The sequence below is a fragment of the Arachis stenosperma genome, chromosome 10 (genome assembly GCF_014773155.1).
Source record: "Arachis stenosperma cultivar V10309 chromosome 10, arast.V10309.gnm1.PFL2, whole genome shotgun sequence".
In the NCBI taxonomy this organism is placed as follows: Eukaryota; Viridiplantae; Streptophyta; class Magnoliopsida; order Fabales; family Fabaceae; genus Arachis; species Arachis stenosperma.
Genome location: NC_080386.1, coordinates 130,402,502 through 130,427,233, shown reverse-complemented (window position 1 = coordinate 130,427,233; position 24,732 = coordinate 130,402,502). Strand labels below are relative to the sequence as shown.

General features: G+C 32.2%; 4 protein-coding genes and 1 long non-coding RNA gene across 7 annotated transcripts; 2 read left to right on the top strand and 3 right to left on the bottom strand.

Annotated features, from left to right (window-relative positions):
- The first annotated feature begins 1,559 nt into the window (after positions 1-1,559).
- Positions 1,560-3,805, top strand: LOC130954697 (probable pterin-4-alpha-carbinolamine dehydratase, chloroplastic). The gene is made up of 3 exons (XM_057881455.1): positions 1,560-1,989; positions 2,816-3,008; positions 3,493-3,805. Exons 1-3 carry the CDS (start codon positions 1,630-1,632, stop codon positions 3,582-3,584), a joined length of 645 nt encoding a protein of 214 aa, XP_057737438.1. The 5' UTR covers positions 1,560-1,629; the 3' UTR covers positions 3,585-3,805.
- A 787-nt stretch (positions 3,806-4,592) lies between these two features.
- LOC130954167 (cell division cycle 20.2, cofactor of APC complex-like) lies at positions 4,593-7,438 on the bottom strand. Its single transcript, XM_057880905.1, has 8 exons — positions 7,367-7,438; positions 7,183-7,281; positions 6,736-6,927; positions 6,031-6,297; positions 5,847-5,949; positions 5,133-5,446; positions 4,824-4,985; positions 4,593-4,736 (listed from the first exon to the last, which is right to left on the bottom strand). The coding sequence occupies exons 1-8, from the start codon at positions 7,436-7,438 to the stop codon at positions 4,593-4,595; spliced, it is 1,353 nt and encodes a 450-aa protein (XP_057736888.1).
- LOC130954168 (uncharacterized) lies at positions 4,652-6,459 on the top strand. The gene is made up of 3 exons (XR_009076206.1): positions 4,652-5,005; positions 5,164-5,483; positions 5,910-6,459. It is a non-coding gene; the product is annotated as an uncharacterized LOC130954168 (long non-coding RNA).
- A 1,073-nt stretch (positions 7,439-8,511) lies between the features above and the next one.
- Positions 8,512-13,107, bottom strand: LOC130954834 (uncharacterized membrane protein At3g27390-like). 2 transcript variants are annotated; one of them, XM_057881607.1, is made up of 11 exons: positions 12,960-13,106; positions 12,711-12,862; positions 12,073-12,181; positions 11,769-11,964; positions 11,539-11,675; positions 11,127-11,415; positions 10,723-10,826; positions 10,506-10,644; positions 10,176-10,371; positions 9,799-10,036; positions 8,512-8,891 (listed from the first exon to the last, which is right to left on the bottom strand). In XM_057881607.1, exons 2-11 carry the CDS (start codon positions 12,802-12,804, stop codon positions 8,648-8,650), a joined length of 1,746 nt encoding a protein of 581 aa, XP_057737590.1. In that variant the 5' UTR covers positions 12,805-12,862; positions 12,960-13,106; the 3' UTR covers positions 8,512-8,647. The 2 variants fall into 2 exon arrangements, with proteins under 2 accessions (XP_057737590.1, XP_057737591.1); XM_057881608.1 differs by having other exon boundaries at positions 10,176-10,350; positions 12,711-13,107.
- A 4,904-nt stretch (positions 13,108-18,011) lies between these two features.
- Positions 18,012-23,763, bottom strand: LOC130954210 (uncharacterized). 2 transcript variants are annotated; one of them, XM_057880938.1, is made up of 11 exons: positions 23,496-23,758; positions 22,465-22,657; positions 22,266-22,351; positions 21,891-21,975; positions 21,346-21,424; positions 21,097-21,227; positions 20,921-21,007; positions 20,707-20,819; positions 20,094-20,224; positions 18,932-19,045; positions 18,012-18,458 (listed from the first exon to the last, which is right to left on the bottom strand). In XM_057880938.1, exons 1-10 carry the CDS (start codon positions 23,549-23,551, stop codon positions 18,933-18,935), a joined length of 1,074 nt encoding a protein of 357 aa, XP_057736921.1. In that variant the 5' UTR covers positions 23,552-23,758; the 3' UTR covers positions 18,012-18,458; position 18,932. The 2 variants fall into 2 exon arrangements, 1 of the variants encoding a protein (XP_057736921.1); XR_009076226.1 differs by lacking the exon at positions 18,012-18,458 and having other exon boundaries at positions 20,094-20,495; positions 23,496-23,763.
- Between the last annotated feature and the right edge of the window lie 969 nt (positions 23,764-24,732).

The following is a 24,732-nucleotide window of genomic DNA, read 5'->3' as shown; positions in this document are numbered from 1 at the left end:
ATCTTGTTCTGTGCTCGCCTGTTCAATGCTTGATTTTGGATTTTGATTTTCTGAGCCCCCCTTGATTTTCAGGATTGATGTTATTTATTTTGAATATGTTTTGCATTGCTGCTTCTGTTAGCTCACTGCTTCATGAATCAAATCATGATGAATATTTTTTTCTGCTTCTGGTAGCTGCTTCAGTTTTGCATTGTTGCTTCTGTGACCTTGTTACCTGCTTCTGTTCTGTTTTGCATTGTTGCTTCTGTGACCTTTCTTCTGTTCTGTTCTGTTTTGCATTTTCTGCTTCACGATGAATATTTTGATTATTTTGATGTGGATTTCCCTAATGTTGCTGATTCTTCAAATACAGCTTCTTTTGGTGGTACTTCTGATGATGGTGGCTTTGGATTACCTGTTTATGATGGAGATGTTGGAACACTTAATGATAATTATGATTTTTGATGAGTTGCACCTTTGATTAGTTGAAAACTTGCTAGTAATTGTATCTTTTGAATGTAGAACATTATGGGTTTGTCATTATGTACTTTTATTTTTTGTTTACTTATAAACTTTGATGTTTGAAGTTGTTTGTGAACCTCTAATATTAAGTAATGGATAATTTATTATGTGAAATATTAAATTTTATTAAGTTAGAGATCATTGAATTTATATATTTAAGATTATTTTAAGTTTTTTAATAATTTTATTTAATATTTAATTAAACCGGTTGAACTCCGGTCGAACCAATGAACTATTGAACCAGTGACCTTACCGGTTTATTGATCGGTCCGGTTCTCGCAACCTTGGTAAGAGTACTTTTACACCTATTAACCTAGCTTCATCACGTAGGTTTGAGATATTGGAACAAAGTGGAAAATCAGTGGTGGTAATTACTAATTAGTGATTAATTACGACACTAGTCCGAACAAAAACACATCAAGACACAAATTTTAAAATTTTATAAGATATACAGATACGATACATATATATTATAAAATATTGTTTAAATGAATTATAATTATATTTTAATATTTTATTTATATTAAAATATAAAATATATTTTTAATTATTTTATTTTTTTAAATTTATTTTAAAAATATATATTAAATATAAAATTATATGTTAATATATGATACTATTTAAATATGTTTAAATATATATATATAAATAAAGTATAAAATATTGTTTAAATGAATTATAATTATATTTTGATATTTTATTTATATTAAAATATGAAATATATTTTTAATTATTTTTTTTAAATTTATTTTAAAAATATATATTAAGTATAAAATTATATGTTAATATGTGATAGTATTTAAGTGTGTTTAAATATATTCAAAATTTTTTATTTTTTTTAAGGCACAATATATATACGTGTCGGAGAAGTGTGTCAACTCTAAAATGTTTCTGGTGAAAAAAAAAGGAAAAATTGCTGTGAAATTAGCAAAATCACTAGTTTATAATAAGAATTAAAATAAAAAAGAAAAAAACTTAGGAGTGGGGACCAGAGTTCAGTCCACCACGACTTAAGTGATGTTGTCCCCAGCATAAGTATGGTGTGGTTGATGTTCATCATCCTTCTCCTTATCCAACGAAATTAAGCACAACACACACCACCACCGAGTCAAACTCGTAGATACAGATATGGCCACTTCAAACCTTGTCTTCCCTCTTCTCCACCCAATCAACCCCCGTTTCCTTCACAACCCCTCACCACAACGCTTCCCTCTCTCTCCAAACGCCTTCTCTTCTTCTTCTTCTTCGCTCGTAGCAACTCGCGCTTTTAACACCAACGAGTTCTTGGGCGATTTCGGTGCCAGAGACCCTTTTCCCGCGGAATTGGAGAGTGGTTTTGGTGAGAAAGTCATTGGAAACGTTGACAGTGAGCACAAGATCCTCATTCCCAATATCTCCGCTCTCTCTCTCTCACAGCAACAATGCACTCCTATTTCTCCTCTTCAATCTCCTATGTCTGAAGAAGATATTCAGAAGCTTGTAAGAAAGGTACCAATTCACTGCACCAATTATTATTGCTTTTGTAGTGATTGCTGATAGCGTTTGAAGGTTTGAACTTAGAATGAATGATTGTCCCACAAAGTAGTTGCTGTTATGCTGCAGCTAAATTAGTTAGAGTAGCTAGATTCAGTTAGTTTGTTAGTAGCTGAGCTGGCATTTGTAACAGGCAACTTGAGAAACAAGTAAAATAAGTAGTTACTAGTTATGTAGGTGATATATGTGTATTAAGCTTACATGAATTCACCAATTAGGTAGCTTACCGCAAACCAACTTGGCTTGGTTGGGTGGTCAGCTCACTCATCCGCTTAAGAAGTGTTGGGGGTTCGAATCCCACCATGTTTATGCAGCCACCATTGGCCAACAGCAAACTCTTAAATGGAGCTCCAATCCGCGATGGATTAATCCTTGACCTGTTCCGTGGGTAACCAAAAAAAAGAAGTAGCTTACCGCATACCAACTCCTGCTTATCGTATTGTGTTCCATATAACTATGGTATTAAGCTAGTTAGCTGAGTAATTTTCTTGATGATTTTTTCTTCTGAGATGTAGTTGCAGTGCACTCCCTCTTCCTTCTACCTTCTGTGTTCTCTGATTTCAATCTGCTCTAATAGACTTGATTATTCTATTATAACAGATTTGATTATTCTAGTCGCTGATTATTTTGTTGAAAAAATATTAACATGTATAAATTTACAGAAATATATAATATGGATTTGGTAATTGATATGTCGCGATCAAGCAAGTTTTTTCTCACTCAATGGTAGAGGTACACTTGCATTGTCCAGCTTAAACTTATTTTCTCTTGGTCTAAGTAGGTTGTGGGTTGGAGACTATTGAAGGAGGAAGGTGGATTTAAGCTTCAATGCTTGTGGAAATTGAGAGATTTTAAATGCGGAGTTGAACTCATTAACAGAATCTCTAAAGTAGCAGAGCATGCTGGCCATTTCCCAAGTATTCACTTGGAACAACCCAATCAAGTTAGAGCAGAACTATGGACAGCTTCCATTGGTAAGCCATATAACCTTGGAACAACAAGTCAAGAACAACCCTTCTTATATACTCCATCTGTTTCACAATGTTTGTCTTTTAAGGTTGTCTTCAAGAATTAAGAAAAATCTTTCAGTTATGACTCTGAAAAATCTTTCAAGAATTAAGAAAAATCTGTTTCACATATGACTCTGATAACCCTTTTAGACAAATAGATCTATGAAGAATTTTGTGATAAACTTATAGGTCCTTAAGGTAAAAAAAAGTACGAATATGTCCTTGAGAAAAATTTGCAATGGACTTATGACGGCAGAGTGTCATAGGATAAAAATGGTATAAAAATTATGCTTTCAGTTGAAATTCCAAAATGATAATGACTTTAAAATATGCTAAATTTTCTGAAAGAACAAAAATGCATTACTTTCATTGGATTTCACATTATTTTTGCTGAATTCGAAGTTTGATTTTGCAAAAGGACACTAGAAATGGTTTCAAAATTTTGCAGGGGGATTGAGCATGAACGATTTCATTGTAGCAGCAAAGATAGATGAGATAAAGACATCAGATCTTGCACCAAAGAAAAGAATTTGGGCATAATGTGTCCAATAATTAACTCAATGGAACATTTTGCCACTATTCTTGAAGAGAGAGTTACCATTAATTTGCGTTATTTCAAGAAATGTATTATTCTTTTCGCTTATTTCAAAGGATGTAATTAAGGATCTTCTCTTTGTCTTGCCCCCAATTGTTATCTTATTCTCCTCATTGTCTCATTCTGATAAATTCCTTTCTTAATGGCAACACCACCTTGTGGATCACTTCATGGTGAGAACAGAAAAATTGTCTGCCTTTTTTTTTTTTTAAAAAAACTACTCCATTAGTTATATTAAAAAATTAATATATTTGGACGATATTTTTTTTTTCTGTCTAAAACGTGTATTTTTATCTCTCAATTAAATAAGAGAAAGAACATTTAAATAAGTTTTAACAGATGAAGGTATATTCTCTCTGGTATCAGTTAAAACAGCAATTATTGACACATGACATTTAATCATTTAGATTTTAGAATGAGTTGCGGATTTAGCTAGATTCTATAGACTTAAGGCTGAGTTTGGTAAAATTTTTATTTTTCAAAATAGCTCGTAAAAGCTAGCTTTTAAAAGATGATTTTTTAAGAAGTGTAGCATTTATGTTTAGTAAATTAAATTAAAAATAATTTGTCACAAAAGAATTAAAAATAACTTTCAATAAACACAAGCAACAACAATTATGTTTAGTAAAATAGTTTTTAAAATTTAAAAATACTATAAGAGACACAAATTTAAGCGTTAAATTTGAAAATTAGTTAATATATAAAGTTATATTAGACTTTTAAATTTTAAAAAGTACAAGTCAACTTTGAACTAATATTATGTGCATATCTCAATATTATGTCATTTGTCAGATTAACAAGCATTGTTTCTCTTTTGGACTAATATTATGTGCATATCTCAATAATGAATTCATTTACAATATTGTATTTCTAAAACCTGACTGATGTAACAAGATCAATGGTATAACTATTTACACAAAAATGAATAAGAGGACAAAATTGTTTTGTTTCCTTCATCTTATTGGGGATATCTTAAGAGACAAAAGACTATTTAGATCCGAGGTATGTGAATTCTGAGTAACAGGTGGTCCAAAAACATCCCAAAAGCGAAGAGTCTCATCTGCCCCAGCTGACACCACTGTTAACCCATCAGGGCTCTGCAAGAAGCCATTTGAAGCTATTGTAATTGATCAAGCATACAAATCTATCACTTGAGAAAATACTAATAATAATTCAGACCATACCTGAGATACATGGAGGACTCTAGAAGTGTGTCGATCCAAGCCGCCGATTTTGGTCATCGATGGATACCTCCACAAAGAGAGTTGGTTTTGATCTGCACTTGTACTAAAGCCATGGCCACTTAATATCTCCTTGTGATGCCTATTCCATTCTAAGCCACAAACCTGAATTGATCAATAAGATGGTAAGTGTTGCCAGATACAAGCAAGGTGTGGCAAAGTTTGTGTGCACTTAAGTAATTTGACTTGTTTCTATCACATTATGTCACAGAATATTTTTATACTTTAGAAGCAGAAAAATGCCTAACTTACCTGAGCTTTGGTATCTATACTGCGAATGCAGGTTCCTTTTTGCACATTCCATAACTTAATACATCTGTCATGGGTGCCACCTCCAGAAGCAAGTACATCTGAATCATAAGGGCACCAAGCAAGGGCCTTCACTGCAGCAGAATGATCCTTGAAACAGTTCAAGAAATTGGAAGAACTCATCTTTGATGAGTCCCATAAATAAATAACATTTTCATTGCCACCACTTGCCAATATGTTCCCCCTGCTTGACCATTTCAAGCCACAAACTTCTGCTTTGTGTGCTTTTACTCTTGAAATCACATTTCTTGCTCTAACTGCTTACAACAACACACCAAAAAGAAAAGAAATAAGGTATGATGATATTATCATAATTCATGATTCTTTTATTTGTCTCTATAAAGTATAAACTTCTGTTCTTTGGTTTTTGTTTCTACCATTATTTTAGTCAATGCAGACATGATAAAACAAGAGATATCATTATTTAACTTTTCACATTTATATTTGATTTGTCACATCAACATTTAATGTAGGACTAAAATCAAGCACTTTAAACTATAGAAGCACCAAAATTCCCGAAACACTATTGTCAAAACTTTCTGAAAACAATAAAATTCCATTTTCTATTTTTTGTTCACAAACCAAACAACCCTTATTTAACACACATCTTATTATACTATAAATGCATCAAAGGGGCTGAAAGGGGTTTCTAGTTACCATCATGATTGATTATAGATGTGTCATGGCTTCCAGAAGTTAAAATATGACTATTCCATGCAGTGGTTGCAACCCTTTGATCATGACCTTCCAGGTTTCTTACCTAAGTGTACATTACAAGAATCAAGGACTTAAGTACATCAAGACACTTTGTACACCAAATATTAATAGAGAGGTGCATTACCAGCTTTGAAGTCTCAGGATCCCAGAGTTGAAGATTAGAGTGCATAAATCCTATTGCAATGTATCTAGTATCATCGGACCAAGCAACACTAGCCGGATAATTGTTGTTAGTGACTGTAAACAACTTAAGTACATTGCTATTCTGTGAGTTCCAAAGGTACATTTCTGAGCCTAACGCAACCGCTAGAATGTTGTTTTTCCCCCAGTCCAGAAGGTTTGTGTAGTAATCATTTCTAATATTTGGTGCATCCAATATCCTTGATTCACCCTGCATTCACAGTAGTTCAGTTTACTCAACCAGAAGATAAATCTAGAAAATGATGAAGAAATTGATGGATTTGATTCCAATTCTATTTTCTCAATGTATGACTCTTAACAACTTTTGCAGGGATGGGGATTGTATACTTCAAGAAGTATATATAATGACACATGAGAGACTTGATTAGAAAGGACTATATGATATGATATTAATCTCATCTTTGTAATATTCAAATTATATACTATATAGATATAAATAAACTATACCTATTACAAGGATTTTGCTTCAGCTAATATACTACAAGAAAATTTGAATAATATATGCAATGTTGCTTGCAAGATAAGATATATCTAAATTTAGAAAGTCTTCGCAAACAACCTCCAAATTTCTACACTTCTGTTGTTCAGGACAGATTGCAAAATGCAGTGAAAAAAAGTGAACAGAAACCTTTGGCAATTTACGAAGCATATAGGGATTGCAACTGTTTTGAAGCGCCCTTGCCTCTCCCTCTCGAATCTCATCGATATGCCGGATGGATTTTCTACTTGATTTGGGGCTTCCCCTGAAAACCAGCATCTTGAAAGGATTACCTTCTGAATCCAAACTCAGTTGCTCATCCACTTTCTTTCTGTACACATCCTGCAGAGGGAAAAAAACACACACACACACAAGTTAAAGCTCCTAACCCTAAACACATGCAATTCCTCTAATTTGACCAATTTCATTAGTTCCACAGAAAATGAAGGGAAAAAGAATACAAAATTAAACAAGAACCAGTGATTCTGAGGCATCCAATATTCTAGAATGGGAAAACGTTTCTTGGCAGTGCGTAATCAAGGCTTCAAAGTTTGTTTCTTGGCATGAAAATTGAAAAGAAAAGAAGTAATCAAGTACATTGAATTGCTTGTTATGAATCTTTTTGGTCCTGTTTGTGAGCAAACTCTGGGCTTGATCAAGATCCATCAAACTCCTATTTGGTATGAACCGATCACCCTTCACCAAATCAAAAAGCAATTCATTACAAACAAATAGAAGAAAGAAAGAATTGACAATAGAGATGGTGAAGTTTTGGAAGTACTGGGAGATCATAATGAGTGGGAATGCTGAGGAGGCTCTTGGGAGAGTACCAATCACACTCGAAATTCCACATTTTGATGTTGTTGCTTCCAAGAAGAAGAAGATGGTGATGCTAATTTTGGTGTCAATGGCTGTGACGATGATGAAGAAAAGTGATGAGTGAGTGAGGGAGAAACGGGTTTGCGCCAAATACAGTTGGTGCTATTAAAGGAGCAATTTTTCGAACGTTGCAACTTTCTCAGTTTTAGTCAATTAACCAACTAATCATTATGAATTTTGTTGCATCAGTAAAAATAATTAATTTTTAAATTTACCATTTAAAAACTTATTCAATTAAATTCGTTTACATAACTCCACATCATAAAAGAAAATTTACTTTTTACTTTCATTTCATGAATAGTCATAAAACAATAACTTATATTTGACGATTCTTAAAATAATAGATGGTTCATGATTCTGTCAATTACTAAATATCTTTACAACATTTTTACACTAATAATACAAAACAAATATAAAGTCATTCATGTGTTTTTATTTTTTATTTTTTTATGTAATAATTAGTTTTTGAGAGAATTAGTTAATAACATAGACATCAAAGCCTCTTCTCACTACAAAAAAAATAAAAATTTACATGAATAATTATATATGTAATATATGGCTGTGTTTGTTTACAGAAACAATACATTGAGACGGGGACACAAAGACACAAAATCGTTCATTTAATAGATGAGAAATAGATAGAGATAACGTGTTCAAAGACACTGAATTAGTGTATTTTGTGTCCATCCTAATAGAAAAGACACATAGACACTAACATGAGACATAACTTATTTCTTATTTTTTTTATTATTCTTGTTAATTTTTTATAATTATATTTTTTATTATTATATTTTTCGTCTCAAATTTTTTGAATGAAAATAAATTAGACTTTCATAATTTGTTTTAGTTTATCACCAAATAGAATAAAAAAACACAAAATTTTGTATCTCTATCTTTTATGTCTTGATCTCAGAATCTTATTTTGTCCTGTTCTCAGAAACAAATAGAGACTAAAATAGTCATGCATATTAACTGAAGCAAAATAGTGACATTGGCATTATGTGTGTAAATACTAAATACGTTTGCTGCCTATAAAAATAAAGAGAAGTGCAAATGGATTGAAATATAAGGCATTCTATTGGACCCATTTTTACAATATTCTTATTCTTACAAACATATTATAGACACAAATATCATTCTTTGAGCAAAACTGCTATCTGGAGAACACACATTGTTTTCCTTCTTACAATGAAGTATCTAAATCTCTTGCATGTTCAGACGCTTCATCAAGACCGTTGGTTCTTTTGCCTTTGGAGGATTTCATGCTCATAATTCGAGGAAAGGCACTCTTTGATCTGGTGATTGTTGTTGATGATGATGCTCCTCCATGTCTCTCAGCAAGCTCATGAGACAATGTTTTCACCAGATCATCGAACCGCCGCTTGAAGGTTGGTAACCTTGTCATGTATTTCGTGATCCCTTGTAGCCTAAGAAACAAAAATTAAACAAAATGATGGACGAAGGAAAAATGATACCCAATTTTGATATTGTAGCTACTCACACGTATACAAGCTAAGATGTAGACACGTGTTATATTATGCAGTGTTATGATGCATGGACACTGACACCGGACACGACACGACACGGGACATGCAGACACACAAATTTTAAAATCTTATAAGACACAGGGACACAACATATATATAAAATATAAAGTACTTTTTAGATAAATTACAATAATATTTTGATATTTTATTGATATAAAATATAAAATAATTTTTTAACTTTTTAATGTCTTCTTTTTTTATTTTTTATTAAGATACGGTTGGACACAGCAGACACGCGTGTTGGACGAGTGTTGAGTATCGTATCCGAAATGTGTCTGACACGTGGATACGGCAACTTAACAAAGTGTCCGTGCTTCATATAGTGTAACAGTCCAATAAAAACTATTCAATATTGTAACATTAAGTAGCTTACACAATGTCATTTGAAGAAAAGTTACATCATTCATGTCTCTATAAAAGTTTACTTTTATCCATGGTTCTTAGACCCGGATCGAACTGGCCGGTTCAACTGGGTAAATTTGGAACCTATCACCAGACTAGTGCGGATCAGGAAAAAATCGATCGCCAGTCAAAGAATCGGAAAACCCAATAAAAAAATCAATTACCAATTGAACTGGTTTGATTTTTAACAACTAACCGGTTTAAAGTAATAAAATACCAAAAAAAAAAAAATCAATTTTTCTTCTAAAAATATATTATTAATTTTATTCGATTCAACTCTGGTTGAACCTTTAAACCTTTGAACCTCTAACTCTATTGGTTCAATGACTAGTTCGGATTTTAGAACCTTGTTCTTTTTTCAATCATATATGTATGTACGACATACCTTCTGGCCAATGCATCAAGCTCAGCACGTTTGCGGTCAGATTCAGGAGCTGCTATTGTTGAATTTTCTACCCTATTTGGATGACCATTCAAGAGAACCAACTTGCCGAGGTAGTCCTCTTCCGAAACAGAAAGATCTTCTGCTTTGATTTGTTCTTTAATGATCAAAAGGGGATTAATCAACCATTCAAAAATCTTAGCTTTTGGCTTGTTTGTGCCAGTTAGTTCGGTACCATCACCTATATCGAAAAAGAAAAAAGAAGAAACCAAAAATCTTACATACCTAAAGCCAAGGGAGCATGTGAAAGAGCATAAAAGAAAGTGTAAACCTGAAACTTGGGGAAAAAGTAATCTCAGTGGGACAAGTCTTCTACTTACTCAACAATAAACCCTCAGAATCGGCCTTCGCAGAGCGCAACAGCACCTGGAGAAGGCAGTATGCTGGCAAACCAATACTAATGACTCTACTCCCTTTACCAGACTTGGCCGCTTCTATGTCGTCACGTGTTATCAGCTCTTCGGAAACCAGTGTTTCAGCTTCATTATAACAGTCCTTGAACAAGGCATCAAACAGCTACACTAGTCATGAACAAATATTCATTTAGAACAAATGCTGAATTCTGATGCAGAACTTGAACATTCAAGAGGGTAAAAAAGGTGTCATATTTTCGAGTCATGCATCATTGGACAAAATTCTAAAAAGAATACCTCCAGTGGTTTCAACTCAACAATATTATCTTTCAGTGAAAATGTTCGAGAAGGAGTCTTTCGTAGGCGATTTAGCTTTGACAGGGAGTCCGAATGGGAAATTGTCCGCGATATTTTGACCTTTTTCCGATATTGAGGCCTATCAAATACCAAACTTGTTAAAAGCATTAACTGCAGAATCATAAGGACACATTATGCAGCATAACAGAATAAGAACCTAGGGAAGCAGGATCCTTCTGGCATGCCAAGAATGTCATTGCTGTATTCATCATAAAGGGATAAAGCTGCAATAATGTACCGAAGGCCAAAGAAGATAGACTCCTGCATTTTTAAGGAACAAATAAAGACATCTAATCCCCAAATCAGATCCAAGGATGGATACTTTTAGTATTACTATCAACATCTATTCAGCTGAATTGTAAATTACATGTTTAAGACAAGGCACAAAAATGGTAGGCTTTTTAAGATTCAGAAAATAGAAATCCATTTAAGGTGTCGTTGAGTTGCCAATCAGCGATGCTAGTGAGAAAAGGATTCGATGTTGCCTATGTTACATGAGTATTGAGTACTAACACTACCTATGATATTAACAGAGATACAGAAACTTATATGAGGGCTGACCTGGTAGGTCACAACACCTGCATAGGCACCGAGAAAGACACTGGCTATAATGGATGCCAGAACGGCCCCAATGACAGCCAGTGGCCACAGAAGGATTGCAAGGCCTGCAAAAGGCACACATATTGTCTCCAGGAAAGGACCTTCACGGCCGAGAAGATCATGAAACAAACGATTCCACCCTTTAAATAGCATGTAAGGACCTTTGCATATGGCAATAAATGATACCGCTGGCGTGTCAACTATGATCCCAAGAACTGCAGCTATAACAGCACCAAGTAAATAATGCAGCCTGCATCAGCAAGGAAACATGGATTTCACACCTTCTTAGCCAAATGGTTCAAGCAATGACTTCAGTAGGAACATGATATTATGATAATATAACAACCATAGTGAGAAATAAATGACATAAAACCTGATCTCGTAATATTTGTCATCTGGAGGCCCTTCTAGTCGCAAGTCGTCCATAACATCAAAATAAGAATGGTAACAAAGATTTTTTACATCCTTGACAGTATCAAAGGTCTTTGAAACAGTGCTCCATGTACCATCCTGTGAATGCAGCATCATATTTTTGGATTGACTTACCACAAGAGAAGACAAATAACAAACAAGAATTTTTTTAACTTCGAAAGCAAAACATACAATAAAACAGTGCCAAAGTTTATCTTCTTTTCCTTCCTCTACAGCTTTCAAAGTAGCGAAAATTGGCGAAAGAAATCCATAGGCTGCTCCGCCTACAATACTCCCAACGACGCCAACCGCCGGCCACAAAACCAACAGCACCGGTAGTACACTTATGCATGTAACAATCTTCAGAATAGGCCCTAATTGTGTAGTTCTGTAAGTTAGGGGAAAGAGTAAAAAGCTCAAATCAACGATGATAATCCGAGACACCGGAAGCCAAGAAAAGCACCTTGCAACACAATGATGTGTCCAAATACAGTACCTTGCAACACAATAATATGTCCAAATACAGTGTGCAGTCCAAAGACCAAGTATGAGAGCTGAGTTTCCAACTGCCATTATTAGGCATATGAATGGGCAGAGAAGTAAACCTGAAGTAATATTGCAGTTTGAGAGTTGGTGAGGAGGCTTGACAAACAAGTTATCATATGATTAATTCAACAGCACTCACGTTTGTTAAATTATCATTAATTAAGTAAAATCAGTCATTGAACAACTCATGTCAAAATGGAATACATGCATGAAACACCAATCTCCACCCTCATCATTGTTAAAGGAAAAAAATTTAAGATTCTAAACTCCACCAAAATAAAATCAAATCAAATCCTCATTTAAAAACACTTGAAATTAATAGAAAGAACTGCCATAGATGTTCCCCTATATTGGTACATGTTGTAAAGCAATAATCAAGAAATTCCTTCTCTATAGTTCACTTTCTATCTCAAAAACTAATAGAAATAATCATGAAGAGATGTTCCATATTCAGTACTGCATTTTACCAAAGGAATCAACAAGAGAATCCTCTTTCTATGTTTCACACTTGCACTACTACTATTTCCCAATCAAACCAATAAAAACCAAATATCCAAGAAGAATAGAGCCATGGTCATGGAAATTCACCTTTAATGGTTCCTAGAAGCATAAGGCCAATGAAATAAGGCAGAAAGCAGATAAAGCTCCACAATGAAGCCCAAATTCCCTTAGGAGGTTCCATTTCTACCACCCCCACAGAGAAGATCTCTGATACACACTCCCTTCACATAATCATCTTCCTTTAAGCACCACAATCACCACTCAAAAGTGAGAAAATTCAAAACTTTAGTCACTTTAACCCTCACCAAGAGAAAATAAAGATTGAAACTGAAATACCCAGATTCTAAAACTCAGTTTTATGCAAGCACCGCTAGCCACCTTTTCACAAAATCTCAACTTGATCTTCATTTTGCACCTAATGTCCAGATGTGTAGGAAAACAACAGGTGGGTCACTCTTAAACTCCATCTTCTCTTTTTTCTTTTTTTTTTTTCTTTGTTTTCTTTTATTTCTCTTTTAGTAAGAATAAGTTGGAGCTTTAAATTATTGGAAACTCTTGAAAAGGCACACAGGGAAGTGGAAAAGGATTGTGTTTTCACTTTTTAATTTATTTAGGATTGTGTTTTTTATTTTGTTTGAGAGTGATGTAACCAAATCCAGAAACCAAAGAAGAGAAGGTAACTTTATGATTTTTTTGTGAATAAAGCAATTTATTTTTATTTCTTTTAGTGAATAATGAATACAACAATGCATATATAATTTACCTATTATATTTAGTTATATAAATTTTAGTTATTATGAATAAAGAATTTATATTTATGCTTAAATTTAGAATATTTATTTTAACATTAAATATGTTTAAAAAGAAGAATATTATATACATATATATATATATATAATTTTTTATATACCCTTTTAACACATCTTTCATTTTCAATAGTTAAAATTATTTTTTATATAATTAAAAAAATAGATATGAACACTTATATTTTAATAATGTTACTCTTTTTTTATATATATAAATTCATGTAAATATACAATATAAAAACATCATATATAATCATGAATAGGTGATATCATCAAAAATAAAAATGATAATATTATTTTTATTAAATATAAAATATATATATACAAAATAGTACAAATATTTTTTAAAAAAAAATATATGAAAGAATTTCTTATAATGACATATCTTTTCGAACCCCAATGACTCTTGTGATGTTGCCATGTAATGTTTTGTGCTCAGCTTGGGCATAAAGCAAAGCATAGCAAGTGTGTGTTACTCATTGGTGACTTGTGAGGTGTGAGTTTGTTTTGGTATGAGGAATGGAACGACCACTTTGCAATTTTGCATGTAATTGTAAACCAAAAAAGTGAGAGACATTTAAGTGTCTTTTCTTTTTCTTTTCTTTTTTTTAATTAAAGATTTGGAGTACAATTCCAAAATAATTTCTAACAATGTATCGGATAAATAACTTTTTTGAAAAAAAGATAGATTAATTGATTTCTAATTTTTTTAAAAAAAAGTATAGGTAGACAATAAAAATATTAAATAATATAAATAATAGATATATTGAATATTCATTTTACTAGGTATATAGATAGTTATTTTAATATTAAGATTTAGGTGGATAATTTAGAGGTGTAATATATTTTTATTTGATTAGTGGTTATTCATATTGTTTAAAAAGATCATTAATTACCTAGCATAACTTTTTTTTAAAATATCAGATAAATTAATTTCCGATAAAATAAAATGATAAATTAATATTTAACCTTTTTTTTTAATGATCAATTAGTCTTTAACTTTTTTTAAAAAAAATAGCATAATTAAGAAATTGAATTATCTAAAAATCTTGAAAAATAAAGAAGTAAATTTTTTATATATTTATTAAAAAATAATTTATCTAATATTTTAAATAATAAAAAATCAATATGTCAAATAATTTGATTGAAAACTAATTTGTCTCAATATAAAAATCATCTATGTTGCCGCAGGCAGAATGTTCATTCAAATGTAGGATAAGGCACGTGTGAGCATATAATATTACTTTTTAAGGGAACTAAAATAGGTGCCTAATCTTTTTATGCATGCCTAGCCAATGAAGACAAAGCCATGGCCTAACTTGGCCTTGTTCAACAACTCTTATCAGATAGGAGGCATGGGAACAGACAACAGAGAGGTCCTTAAAGGCTTTTTATTTCTTGTATTGTAGTAGCAGAGTATTTCTCGATAATGTAAAAGTTTAATGTATTTTTATTTTGGATGTTTGAGGGGTAGATTTGTAATTTTCTTTAAAAAAAATTTACAAATCTAAAGGTCAAATTTATATTCTAACACTAAAAAAGTTTTTAAACATGCAAATGATCCTTCGATCTGGATTTTCTAAAATTTTTTTGTTTTTTTATCCAAAATTAATTATTAACTTTTTATTCTTACCCAAAATTTGACCTTCAAATTTTATCTTCATCCAAATCTAAACTTTTGATTTGTAGTTTTTAATTTTAAAAATAATATCTTCATATCCATAAAAAACACCCAAATTCTTCATAATTATGCATAACACACTATTCTAATCCATTATAAATGCCTCCGTCATCTTCATTTATAATAATTAGAAGATACCTAAGAAAAATAAAGATCTATTGGTTATAATTATTTCTTTGAGCATTCACTACATTTGTCTTTTATTTTAGTATAAGATACAATGTTAGTTTTTAACGTCTAAATTATTTCTCAATTTTACTATTAATATGTAAAATGTCTTATTTTTATCTAAAAATATTTAAATAGACTTACTATTATCCCTCCACTAAATCTTAAAGAAATACTTAATATTCTTAAGAACATGTACATTGATAACATAATTTGTTAAATAAATATTGTCAATTAATTTATTGTCATCCTATTTATAAAAAATGATAATGTCTTCTAAATTGATAAGAAAATTTTTTCTTACAAACAACAACAATAATGTCTTGTCTATTAGGTGAAATCGACTAAATAGATCAAACGAATTTATTGAACTCTATTATGTCTATAGAGAGATTATTTACATGTAGATCTCGTTTAACCATCTCATAGATAGTTTTTCTCTGTCTTTCACTCCTTATCCATCTTCTATCTCATCCACTCTCTTGACTGGCTCTATCAGTCTTCTTCTCACATGTCCAAATCACTTAAGACGCGATTTTACCATCTTTTTTACAATAGGTACTACTCCAACTCTCTCCCTCTCTCCTATATCTTCGTTCCTTATTCTATCCAATCGTGTATAATCACTCATCCATCTCAACATCTTCATCTCTGCCATACTTAACTTATGTTCGTGCTCCCCTTTGGCCGCCGAATACTCTGTACCATAAAGCATAGCTGGTCTGATAGTAGTGCGATAGAATTTACCTTTAAGTTTTAAAGACAATTTTTTGTCACATATAAAACCAGATGCACACCGCTATTTTGACCAACCTGTTTTGATCCTATGATTTACATTCTATTCAAATTCTCCATTATCCTATATGATGCACCCAAAATACTTAAAACTTTTAACTTTTCGTAGGATGTTTTTTCTAATCTTCACCTCTGTATTAAGGTTTCTCCTTCGATGGTTGAATTTACATTCCATATATTCCGTCTTACTACAGTTTATGTGCAGACCATACACTTCTAGAGTTTTTCTCCATAAATTCAACTTCTTATTTAGGTATTCCCTTGACTCTCCTATAAAGACAATATCATCGACAAAAAACATGCAGCATGGCACAGGCTCTTGGATATGCTCTATGAGTACTTCTAAGACTAATGTGAAAATGTATGGATTTAAGGAAGGTCCCTGGTCTAATCTGATACCAATAGACTATGAAGCACGGACACTTCCCTGAGTTACCGCATTCGCGTGTGGGATAAATTTCGGACACGACACTCATTGACACTCGTCCGACACGTATGTCTGCTGTGTTCAACTGTGTCTTAATAAAAACTAAAAAATGTTTCTCTGGACATGTTTGGACACACCTAAATACCATCACGTGTCAGCGTGCCCAATCTTATTCTTAACATGTATTCTTAAAATAAATTTAGAAATAGTATAGATTATTATTTATTAAAACAAAAAATATTTTAAATGTTATACAATTAAAATAAGATATTAAAAATAATTAAAAAATCAATTTATATTTTATAAGTATATACCCCATGTCTTATAAAATTTTAAAATTCGAGTGTCAGCGTGTCCAATATCGTGTCATGTTTCGTGTACGTGTCAGTATCCGTACATCATAGCCAATAGAAAATTTATTTATCACACCATCTTGAGTCTTCACACTAGTTATAACTCCATCATACATGTCTTTAATTGCATGAAAATATGCAATTCTTACTATTTTCCTTTTCAAAACCTTTCATAAGACCTTTCTTAGCACCTATAAAGCACGGACACTTCGTTGAATTGCCGTGTCCACATGTCGGACACATTTTGGACATGACACTCACCAACACTCGTCCGACACGCGTGTCTGCTATGTCCAAACCGTGTTTCAATAAAAAATAAAAAATTCTTCTCTGGACACACTTGGACACGCTTATATATTATCACGTACCAGCATATCCAGTCTTATTTTTAACATTTATTCTTAAAATAAATTTAGATATAGTATATATTATTATATATTAAAACAAAAAAGAATTTAAATACTTGATATAATTAAGATAAGATATTAAAATAATTAAAAAAATTAATTTACATTTTAATATCAATAAAATATTAAAATATCATTACGATTTATCTAAAAAAAACTTTTATCTAAAAAAAACTTTTATATGCATGCGTATCTCCGTGTCATGTAAAATTTTAAAATTCATGTGTTGACGTGTCTTGTGTCGTATTGTATCCCGTATCAGTGCATCATATATATTGTACACTTTTTCCAAATTAATACTGGATTTGAAAAAACATTTTTTGTCATTGTGAATAACTTTGAAAAAAATAAAAAATACATAATTAAAAAATATCATTATCAATATAGGAGCGACATTATGATGATTCGCTATCCGTTATTGATGTATTATTACCTCTATTGAAAACTTATTCATCAAATAAGTTATAATTTCTTCCAACATAAATATTATTAGCTTTTTACTTAAACAATCACAACATTGAAATAAATAAAATTAATAACATTTTCATTGCATATGCATTAACGACATTAATAAGTATTTCATTTATATTTAATGATAGGCTAATACTAAATCTATTTAAAACAATTTAGAAGAAAAATAAACGTGTCAAACATTAATAAAGAAATTAATATTTAACCCAAACGTCACATACTTTACCCATCATTTTATTAGTCAAAACATATATGAGTAGCAGTTTGTCTCCAGAGAAAATGAAGCAAAGGATAACCAGCTGGTTGATCCAGTAATTTTCATTAAAATGTGTAGTCAACTCAACATACATGGGTGTCAGTTATACCAATATTCAAAGAACGCCCAACAGGACCACAATATTTTCTTTCTTCCCCTTTTGTGACAGAAAATTACTCCTAAACTACACAAAAAACTTCCAGACTAATGATCCTGTACGAAGTGAAATAATGAACTGTGTAGGTTAAACGTACTTCATTCTCCCAAAGATCAGATCAATCATTATAGAACTTGATGGATAACATGCTTTCTGCCCTAAGTCCCCAGAAGTGGTAGACAGTGCATCTTCACAGAGAAAGAACAACTTTTGTGCAACAAGTGCGCAGAATGAAATTGGCGGCGACACTCTCACGGCATAACTCGACATGGAAAGAGGCTCAAAATTTCAAATGAAGCCATGTCTGCTCTTACCTGGCAAAAGGAAAAACAAACCTTACATTTGTTCATACAGATGCAACTGGCATTTAGATACCCTCATTATATCCTAATTTCCCAGTAAAAGGCAGATTTGCAATCTGTTTGTTAATGCTTGGTTCGTAACTTCATATACATATATATTCTCATTATCTGAATGCAATTGCTTATATTTTCCTTTTATCTTAAAATCAATATGAATTAAAGAAAATATGAAATGGAGCTTGCGAAAACTGCTGATCAACCAATCAACCATTCAAATAATGATAGTTAGTGACTCATGCTTGAAAAGTTGAAATTGATTTCACTGGTCAACTAAATTTTTACATATATAGATTACACAACAAAGCCCTTCATCCACTAGGTGATCTCAGTTTCCATATCTAGGTACTAATCAAACAACAGGCACAAAATATGCAACAAATTTACTCCCCACAATAAAAAAAAGCTTTAGGGATTAAAATACACACCTCAGGTTGGTAGCGAGGACATATGAATTTGACTATCGAATTCCCTATTTGATAAATCTGAAGTTTTTATTGAATCCGTTCTACTGCGATCCAATGAAGTTGCTTCATATATCCCTAAATAATTTAATAGCAGGAGCCAGGAGTTAACAAAAACAAGTTAGACAGAAACAACGCAGAGTGAGATAATGCAATACTGTGCAGGGTTGGAACAACAACACCATATGTATTCATGATTAAAGATAAACTATCTTCAAGACTTCAAACAGATAACACCAAAGCCTTTTTTATAGATATATAGCTATATTTAAGTCTAAGGCCAGTTATTTTTCACAAAAACATAATTACTTAAGCCATTAACATTGAGAACTACTTTCAAGTTATTTGAAATATCAAGTTCTTCAGTTATGGCTGGTAAGTAGGTACTTGAAATATCAAAACTCTCCCACTATCATATTTATAAAGACACTAGTAAGAAGGCAATAAATAAGAAGATAATATAAACAATTCAGCATCCACTTATTCAGGATAAAAATGATTCTTGAAATAATCTCTTCCTAGAAAATAACCTCCATTAGGACGAGGCAACAGGGAAAATCCACAAAAAGAGACTCAAAAGGAATAGATTACTTTAATTCTTGTTTTGGATGAAAAACTTTGTAAGAGAAGCACCTTTGGGAAACTAGCATATACTAATCTTGTCATTAGGGCTTATATTAGAGAAAGAAAGCACAAAATTAAGAAATAAATCGGTATTCTCTAAACACAATGTAGCAGGGTTTGCCCAGCCTGTCTGTCTGTAACTTCGAGATGGAAAATCCCTCAAAAAAGAATCACATCTATAATACCAAAGAACAGATAAAACAGATAAAGCCATTTATCAGTTAGCTGCATTTTCCATTATCAAGGAATGTGTTATCTGCAAGTGAGAACAAAAACCAAGAAACCTAATAAGCTACAAATGGTACCCCAAACTCGTGACTCCAACAACTAGCTACAGCAATTAAGTGGTTATTTTAACATACCACAACTTGGAAGTGCAAACCTATTGAAAAATAATTAGAACAGACAAGACAATGAAACAGCCACTTCATTGCTACAAAAAATTCCATGGGGAAAAAAATAGGTGAGGATATTTGTATTTAAAAATAATAACTGAACATACCAAAACCTAATATTAAGCAGCAAACCGTGAAGCCAATGAGAGAAAAATCCATCTTGTACACATTCTCCATGATGATGATGCATGCACCAGCTACTGTTAAATGTCTTGGTGAAGAGAAAACCATGTGCAATCTACAATAGAACTACAACTTTCAGTTGTTTCAGAACCACAAAGGGAACCCTAAGAAATCCATCATTTTATTGTACACCACACAGAACTCTTATTATACTTCGGAGCTCATCATATTACTTCAGAACTAACCCTACCAGATCTGAAACCAATATTTTTCAAACATTCAATGGAGTCAGAAAAAGTAAGCAAATTATCTCCGGGACATGGAACTCTAAATTCATATCTGCAAATTGAAGCCGATTTTCCAATAAGATGAGCTGAAAATTACGGCTGAAATACAATTAATCAATAGTTAGCAAGTACAACCTTGTCTAACAATCTAATGAGCATACAAAAAACAACTGCCAACATGAAAGTTTGCCATTCATTCACCTTGTCTAACAATCTAGGGAGTATACAAAAAACAACTGCCAACATGAAAGTGTGCTGTTTTTTCATTCATTTATCCACTAGAACTTAAGGTAACAGTGTCTCAACATACCTCTCCTCTGCTATACTGTCAGCATAGAATATCACAATGTTTCCAAAGAAAATAGTGCTCAAAAAGGCCCAAGTAGAGAATGGCAACTTTCCACTATCGCCAGAAGGTGAACCCTGATAATCAAAGAGATGGAGAAAAGGATTACAGATAATTGTCAAACACCAATGAACCCAGGAAATTAGAATAATAATCAGAAACATGTCATAGAACTCACTATGATCATGTCCCACATGGCAAAAGGAAACATAAAACATGTTGCCGAGGCAATTGTTAAAGCATGAAGCCGCCTTTTAAGTTGATTCTGAAAACATAAAATGATCAGTGTGTCAGTGATAGATAGTATGATCCAAACAAAATAACTGCAATTACATTAATATTTAATGCTACAACCTTAATTGAAACACGCCTCGCAATCACCCTTCTGAGGGCTGATAGGATTCCAGCCAAGATAGGAACTAGCATTTGCCTCAAGCCCAGAGCTTGTTCAGTTTGAGCCTCTGAGTCCTCTCTATCTTCCCATGGTGAGTTCCAGTTAAGTTTACAACACTTACGGATAAGATGAAAGGATATTTTGGTAGCAAAACTAGCTAATTTATACAATAAAAAAGGGTGAAAATAACTAAATCTGAATGAGGATATAGAATGGAGAATAAGTTGCTGTAGCCCAGCCTTCAGAAAGCAGGTATAGAGATGCCAACATTGCAACTAGGCCACCTATCTGGTTCAAAATAAGAAAGTATCAGCTTGATTAGGGAAGATGTTAAACATATTGCATAAATGACAACCAGTAGGACACATCACAACATTTGATCTATATACAATTTGAATTTTCTTTTTTTTATTATGAAATTAGAAGTTATACAAGTTCACATTTTCTTTTGACAGAAAAACAATGTTGTGTTCCATTGGAGAGTAAAGAGGAAACTATATAGGAGATCTTTCAAAATTGGAAGCAAGAGATAGAACAAGGAACATGAAATAAATCAAGAAACAACTTTCTATTTGGATTTGCAAGTCACTACCAACGTATTATGATGGGTGATGTTTGAAAAGACAGGAGGGGGAAATCATTAGAAATAGTGGGGGAAGAAAGAGGGGGAGGGGGATTCAAGGATAAGTCTTTTAATTCATTTGGGACACATTTGTATGATATATCTATGAATGTTACAATCTGAAAGTTTCACCTTTTTCCACAAATTGCTTCTCCTCCCATATAACAGTGCAGATAGTACCCCAAGGACAGCACCAGAATACTCAGACAGTATTGCTCTGAATTAGTAAGAAAGAAAATAACTATGTTAAGTTCATAAATAAAAAATTAAAAATCTGATTTCAAGCATCACTCAACATGCGCAATACTAATATACTGAAGAAATAACTATATAATGATGGCAGCTGACAACAATTGGTCAATGACAAACTGTAAATCAGTTATCAGGGATCTATGTGAATGAATTTCATTCAAGATGCTGCATGAGTAAAAAGACATAGTTAAAGACTAATAATATGGCACACTAATCTTGCAAACTAAAATTTTCTACAAGCATACTAAAACCAACCTAACTGGTCCACATGATCTCAGTCCCTTTCCCCACAAGACAAAATACAGTGCTGTTATAGCACCATTTATTATGGATGGCACAACCTGAAAAACAAATGGTACTAGTCAAGGACTGTTCATATCACTAAAACCTTTGGATATGAATGCATTGGTTTGTATATAGCACTCTGCCCTAAGATGAAAACAGTTAAATTTACCTGTGTATTAGAAAGTGGCCTGCCCTTCCAAGGCTTTTGCAAAATCAAAAAGAGGATTGCTGCAGGAGCTATGCAGGCAAACAAGAAAAGAACAACCGAAGCTCCACTTTGGGTTAAGTAGCGATACATGGAGTATATCGACCATATCCTCATGAAATTTGCAGCAACATGAATAATTTGCAATGGTGTTTGTCTACAAACGGAAGATTATCATCAGCACGCTAAGAACAAACCCAGTCACTAATCAGTATGGCATAGTAGAATGTCACTAGACTCAGAAATTCCTGAGTACAATAAAGCTTTTCCCTACTGCACCACATCAACTACATAAATCAAACAATATCTTTGTATCTTACCAGAAACCATATCCACAAACACTGAAACACACCATCTAAATCCAAGCTCTTCTTACTAATTTTGTCTACAAGTTAGAACCGCCAATTTTTAAATATTTTCCTACCAAACATCCAATATAATCTTCTTAATCTAGCATCCACTATCTTGTTCTCCCAAGACCAGACCACCCAAGACTTTCTTATATTATCATTATTAATTGATAAGTCACATAAAACTAGATAGTCACGTCTTTCCTACAGTAAATGATACACCAAATTTGTCCACAATCCACACTGATTCCTAATATTATCTTGTCTACTGTGTCAATGTGTCACAGTAACATACTAGCACTGAGCCAACTACAAACACAAATCAAACTAATCTACTACATATTAGACAGCATGGTAAATATTGGTAGGAATAATCATCATAAAAAGTTTGAACCAGTGGCTACAACCGAGTTCTTAAAACAACTGAAACATTAAGATAACGACTACAATCAAACGCTAAAACATTGCAGCACTAAACAACACCATAAAAGAGAAATCTCCTATTCCATTGTCACAGGATAAAACCCAATAATAATAAATATTGCCACAAATTAGAAATAACCGTTTAATAATGTGCATATCCAAAAGCAAAATATTAGAGAAAAGGGGAGAATTTTAGGTTTTTCTCTTGAGATACAATTTTACCTTAGAGGTTGAGGAGGAGAGCCTCGATCCGCCGGGAATTTGTTCGGGGACATCATCGTTTACGGAATCCAATGGACGCAGAGAAAGATGACGATCGAAGGGAGAAATGAAGAGTGAAGAGTGTGACGCTTCAGAAGAAGCAAGTGTAGCTGAAATGAATCACAAATCCATGGCAGATTTCAGAGCTTAGTTGTTTACAATCGGAGTCTTCTCTTTCACTTCTTTTTTTTTTTTCTCTTTTTTTGGTCGCTCCTTTCTCTTTCCGTTTTTACCCTTGATATTATGGGTCATGCCTTTCTCTTCTATTTTTTTTGTCAGGATCATGCCTTTCTCTTGAATCTTGATCCTCAAGTTTCACTGGATTTTGGGCCTATATTGGGCCCCCAGTCTAACTTTCTTACAATTTTATTTGTAATAATAAAAAAAGTTTAATTTAACCAAGTTGGGTTGGTCTAGTGGTTAGCTGACTAGTCCGCTTAAGCAAGTGTCGAGAGTTCAAATCCCATTTTGTGCATGCAGCAAACTATTGGCCAGTGGCAAACCCTTAAATGAAACTCAGTACCGCGACGGATTAGTCTTATTATATCTATTTTTTTAGATGATCCTTCGTAAAGTCAATATAAAAAATAATTGTTTTTAATTTTTTATTGATGTAATATTACATAATTAAATACATACATCAAAATTAAATTATAATCAAAATTGAGGAACAAAAAATATAAAAGATCAAAATAAACCTTTAAATTTTATTAGTTAGTCAAATTATTCCTAAAAATTTTTAGTCAATTAATTAGTTAGTGCTACAAATTTATTAAACTTAATCACATTTTTCTATCCTCAACTTTATATCCATATCTTGTTCTTTTTCACTTATTTATGAGAATTTAATTTTTATTTGTGAGAGTTTTAAATTCCATAACACTAAACCTACATTTTAAAACTATTTTAAGATTTTTAACCCCATAATATGTAATACATTTTTAAAATAAATTAAAAATCCTCCAAAAATCATATTAATTAAATTTCCAAATTTTAGTTTTTCTAAAAATGTTATCATTTTATATATTAGAAAAAAAATATTATCATTCTCATTTTTCATGATATTACTTTATATATGAGTGCATACATAAATTTTTTGCATTATATAGTTGCATGAATTTATAAAGAAAAAGGGCTATTATCAAAATATTCATGATAATATTTATTTCTTATATATTATTTAGTTATTACTTATTTG

Bases quoted from the DNA above. Each gene is read 5' to 3' on its own strand.
- LOC130954210 (XM_057880938.1), bottom strand. From the start codon at position 23,551: ATGATGTCCCCGAACAAATTCCCGGCGGATCGAGGCTCTCCTCCTCAA. The intron at 21,976-22,265 runs GTTGGTTTTAGT...TTACTAATTCAG, and splicing joins AGATCATGTGGACCAGTTAG to AGCAATACTGTCTGAGTATT. The intron at 19,046-20,093 runs GTATGTTCAGTT...TAAATTATTTAG, and splicing joins CTGCTTAATATTAGGTTTTG to GGATATATGAAGCAACTTCA.
- LOC130954167 (XM_057880905.1), bottom strand. From the start codon at position 7,438: ATGTGGAATTTCGAGTGTGATTGGTACTCTCCCAAGAGCCTCCTCAGC. The intron at 7,282-7,366 runs GTACTTCCAAAA...GATTTGGTGAAG, and splicing joins CCACTCATTATGATCTCCCA to GGTGATCGGTTCATACCAAA. The intron at 4,737-4,823 runs GTATGGTCTGAA...GGCTTCTTGCAG, and splicing joins GAGTCCTCCATGTATCTCAG to AGCCCTGATGGGTTAACAGT.
- LOC130954834 (XM_057881607.1), bottom strand. From the start codon at position 12,804: ATGGAACCTCCTAAGGGAATTTGGGCTTCATTGTGGAGCTTTATCTGC. The intron at 12,182-12,710 runs GTGAATTTCCAT...ATATTACTTCAG, and splicing joins GCTTCTAGGAACCATTAAAG to GTTTACTTCTCTGCCCATTC. The intron at 11,676-11,768 runs GTATGTTTTGCT...CTGCATTCACAG, and splicing joins AACTTTGGCACTGTTTTATT to GATGGTACATGGAGCACTGT.
- LOC130954697 (XM_057881455.1), top strand. From the start codon at position 1,630: ATGGCCACTTCAAACCTTGTCTTCCCTCTTCTCCACCCAATCAACCCC. The intron at 1,990-2,815 runs GTACCAATTCAC...TGGTCTAAGTAG, and splicing joins TTCAGAAGCTTGTAAGAAAG to GTTGTGGGTTGGAGACTATT. The intron at 3,009-3,492 runs GTAAGCCATATA...AAAATTTTGCAG, and splicing joins ACTATGGACAGCTTCCATTG to GGGGATTGAGCATGAACGAT.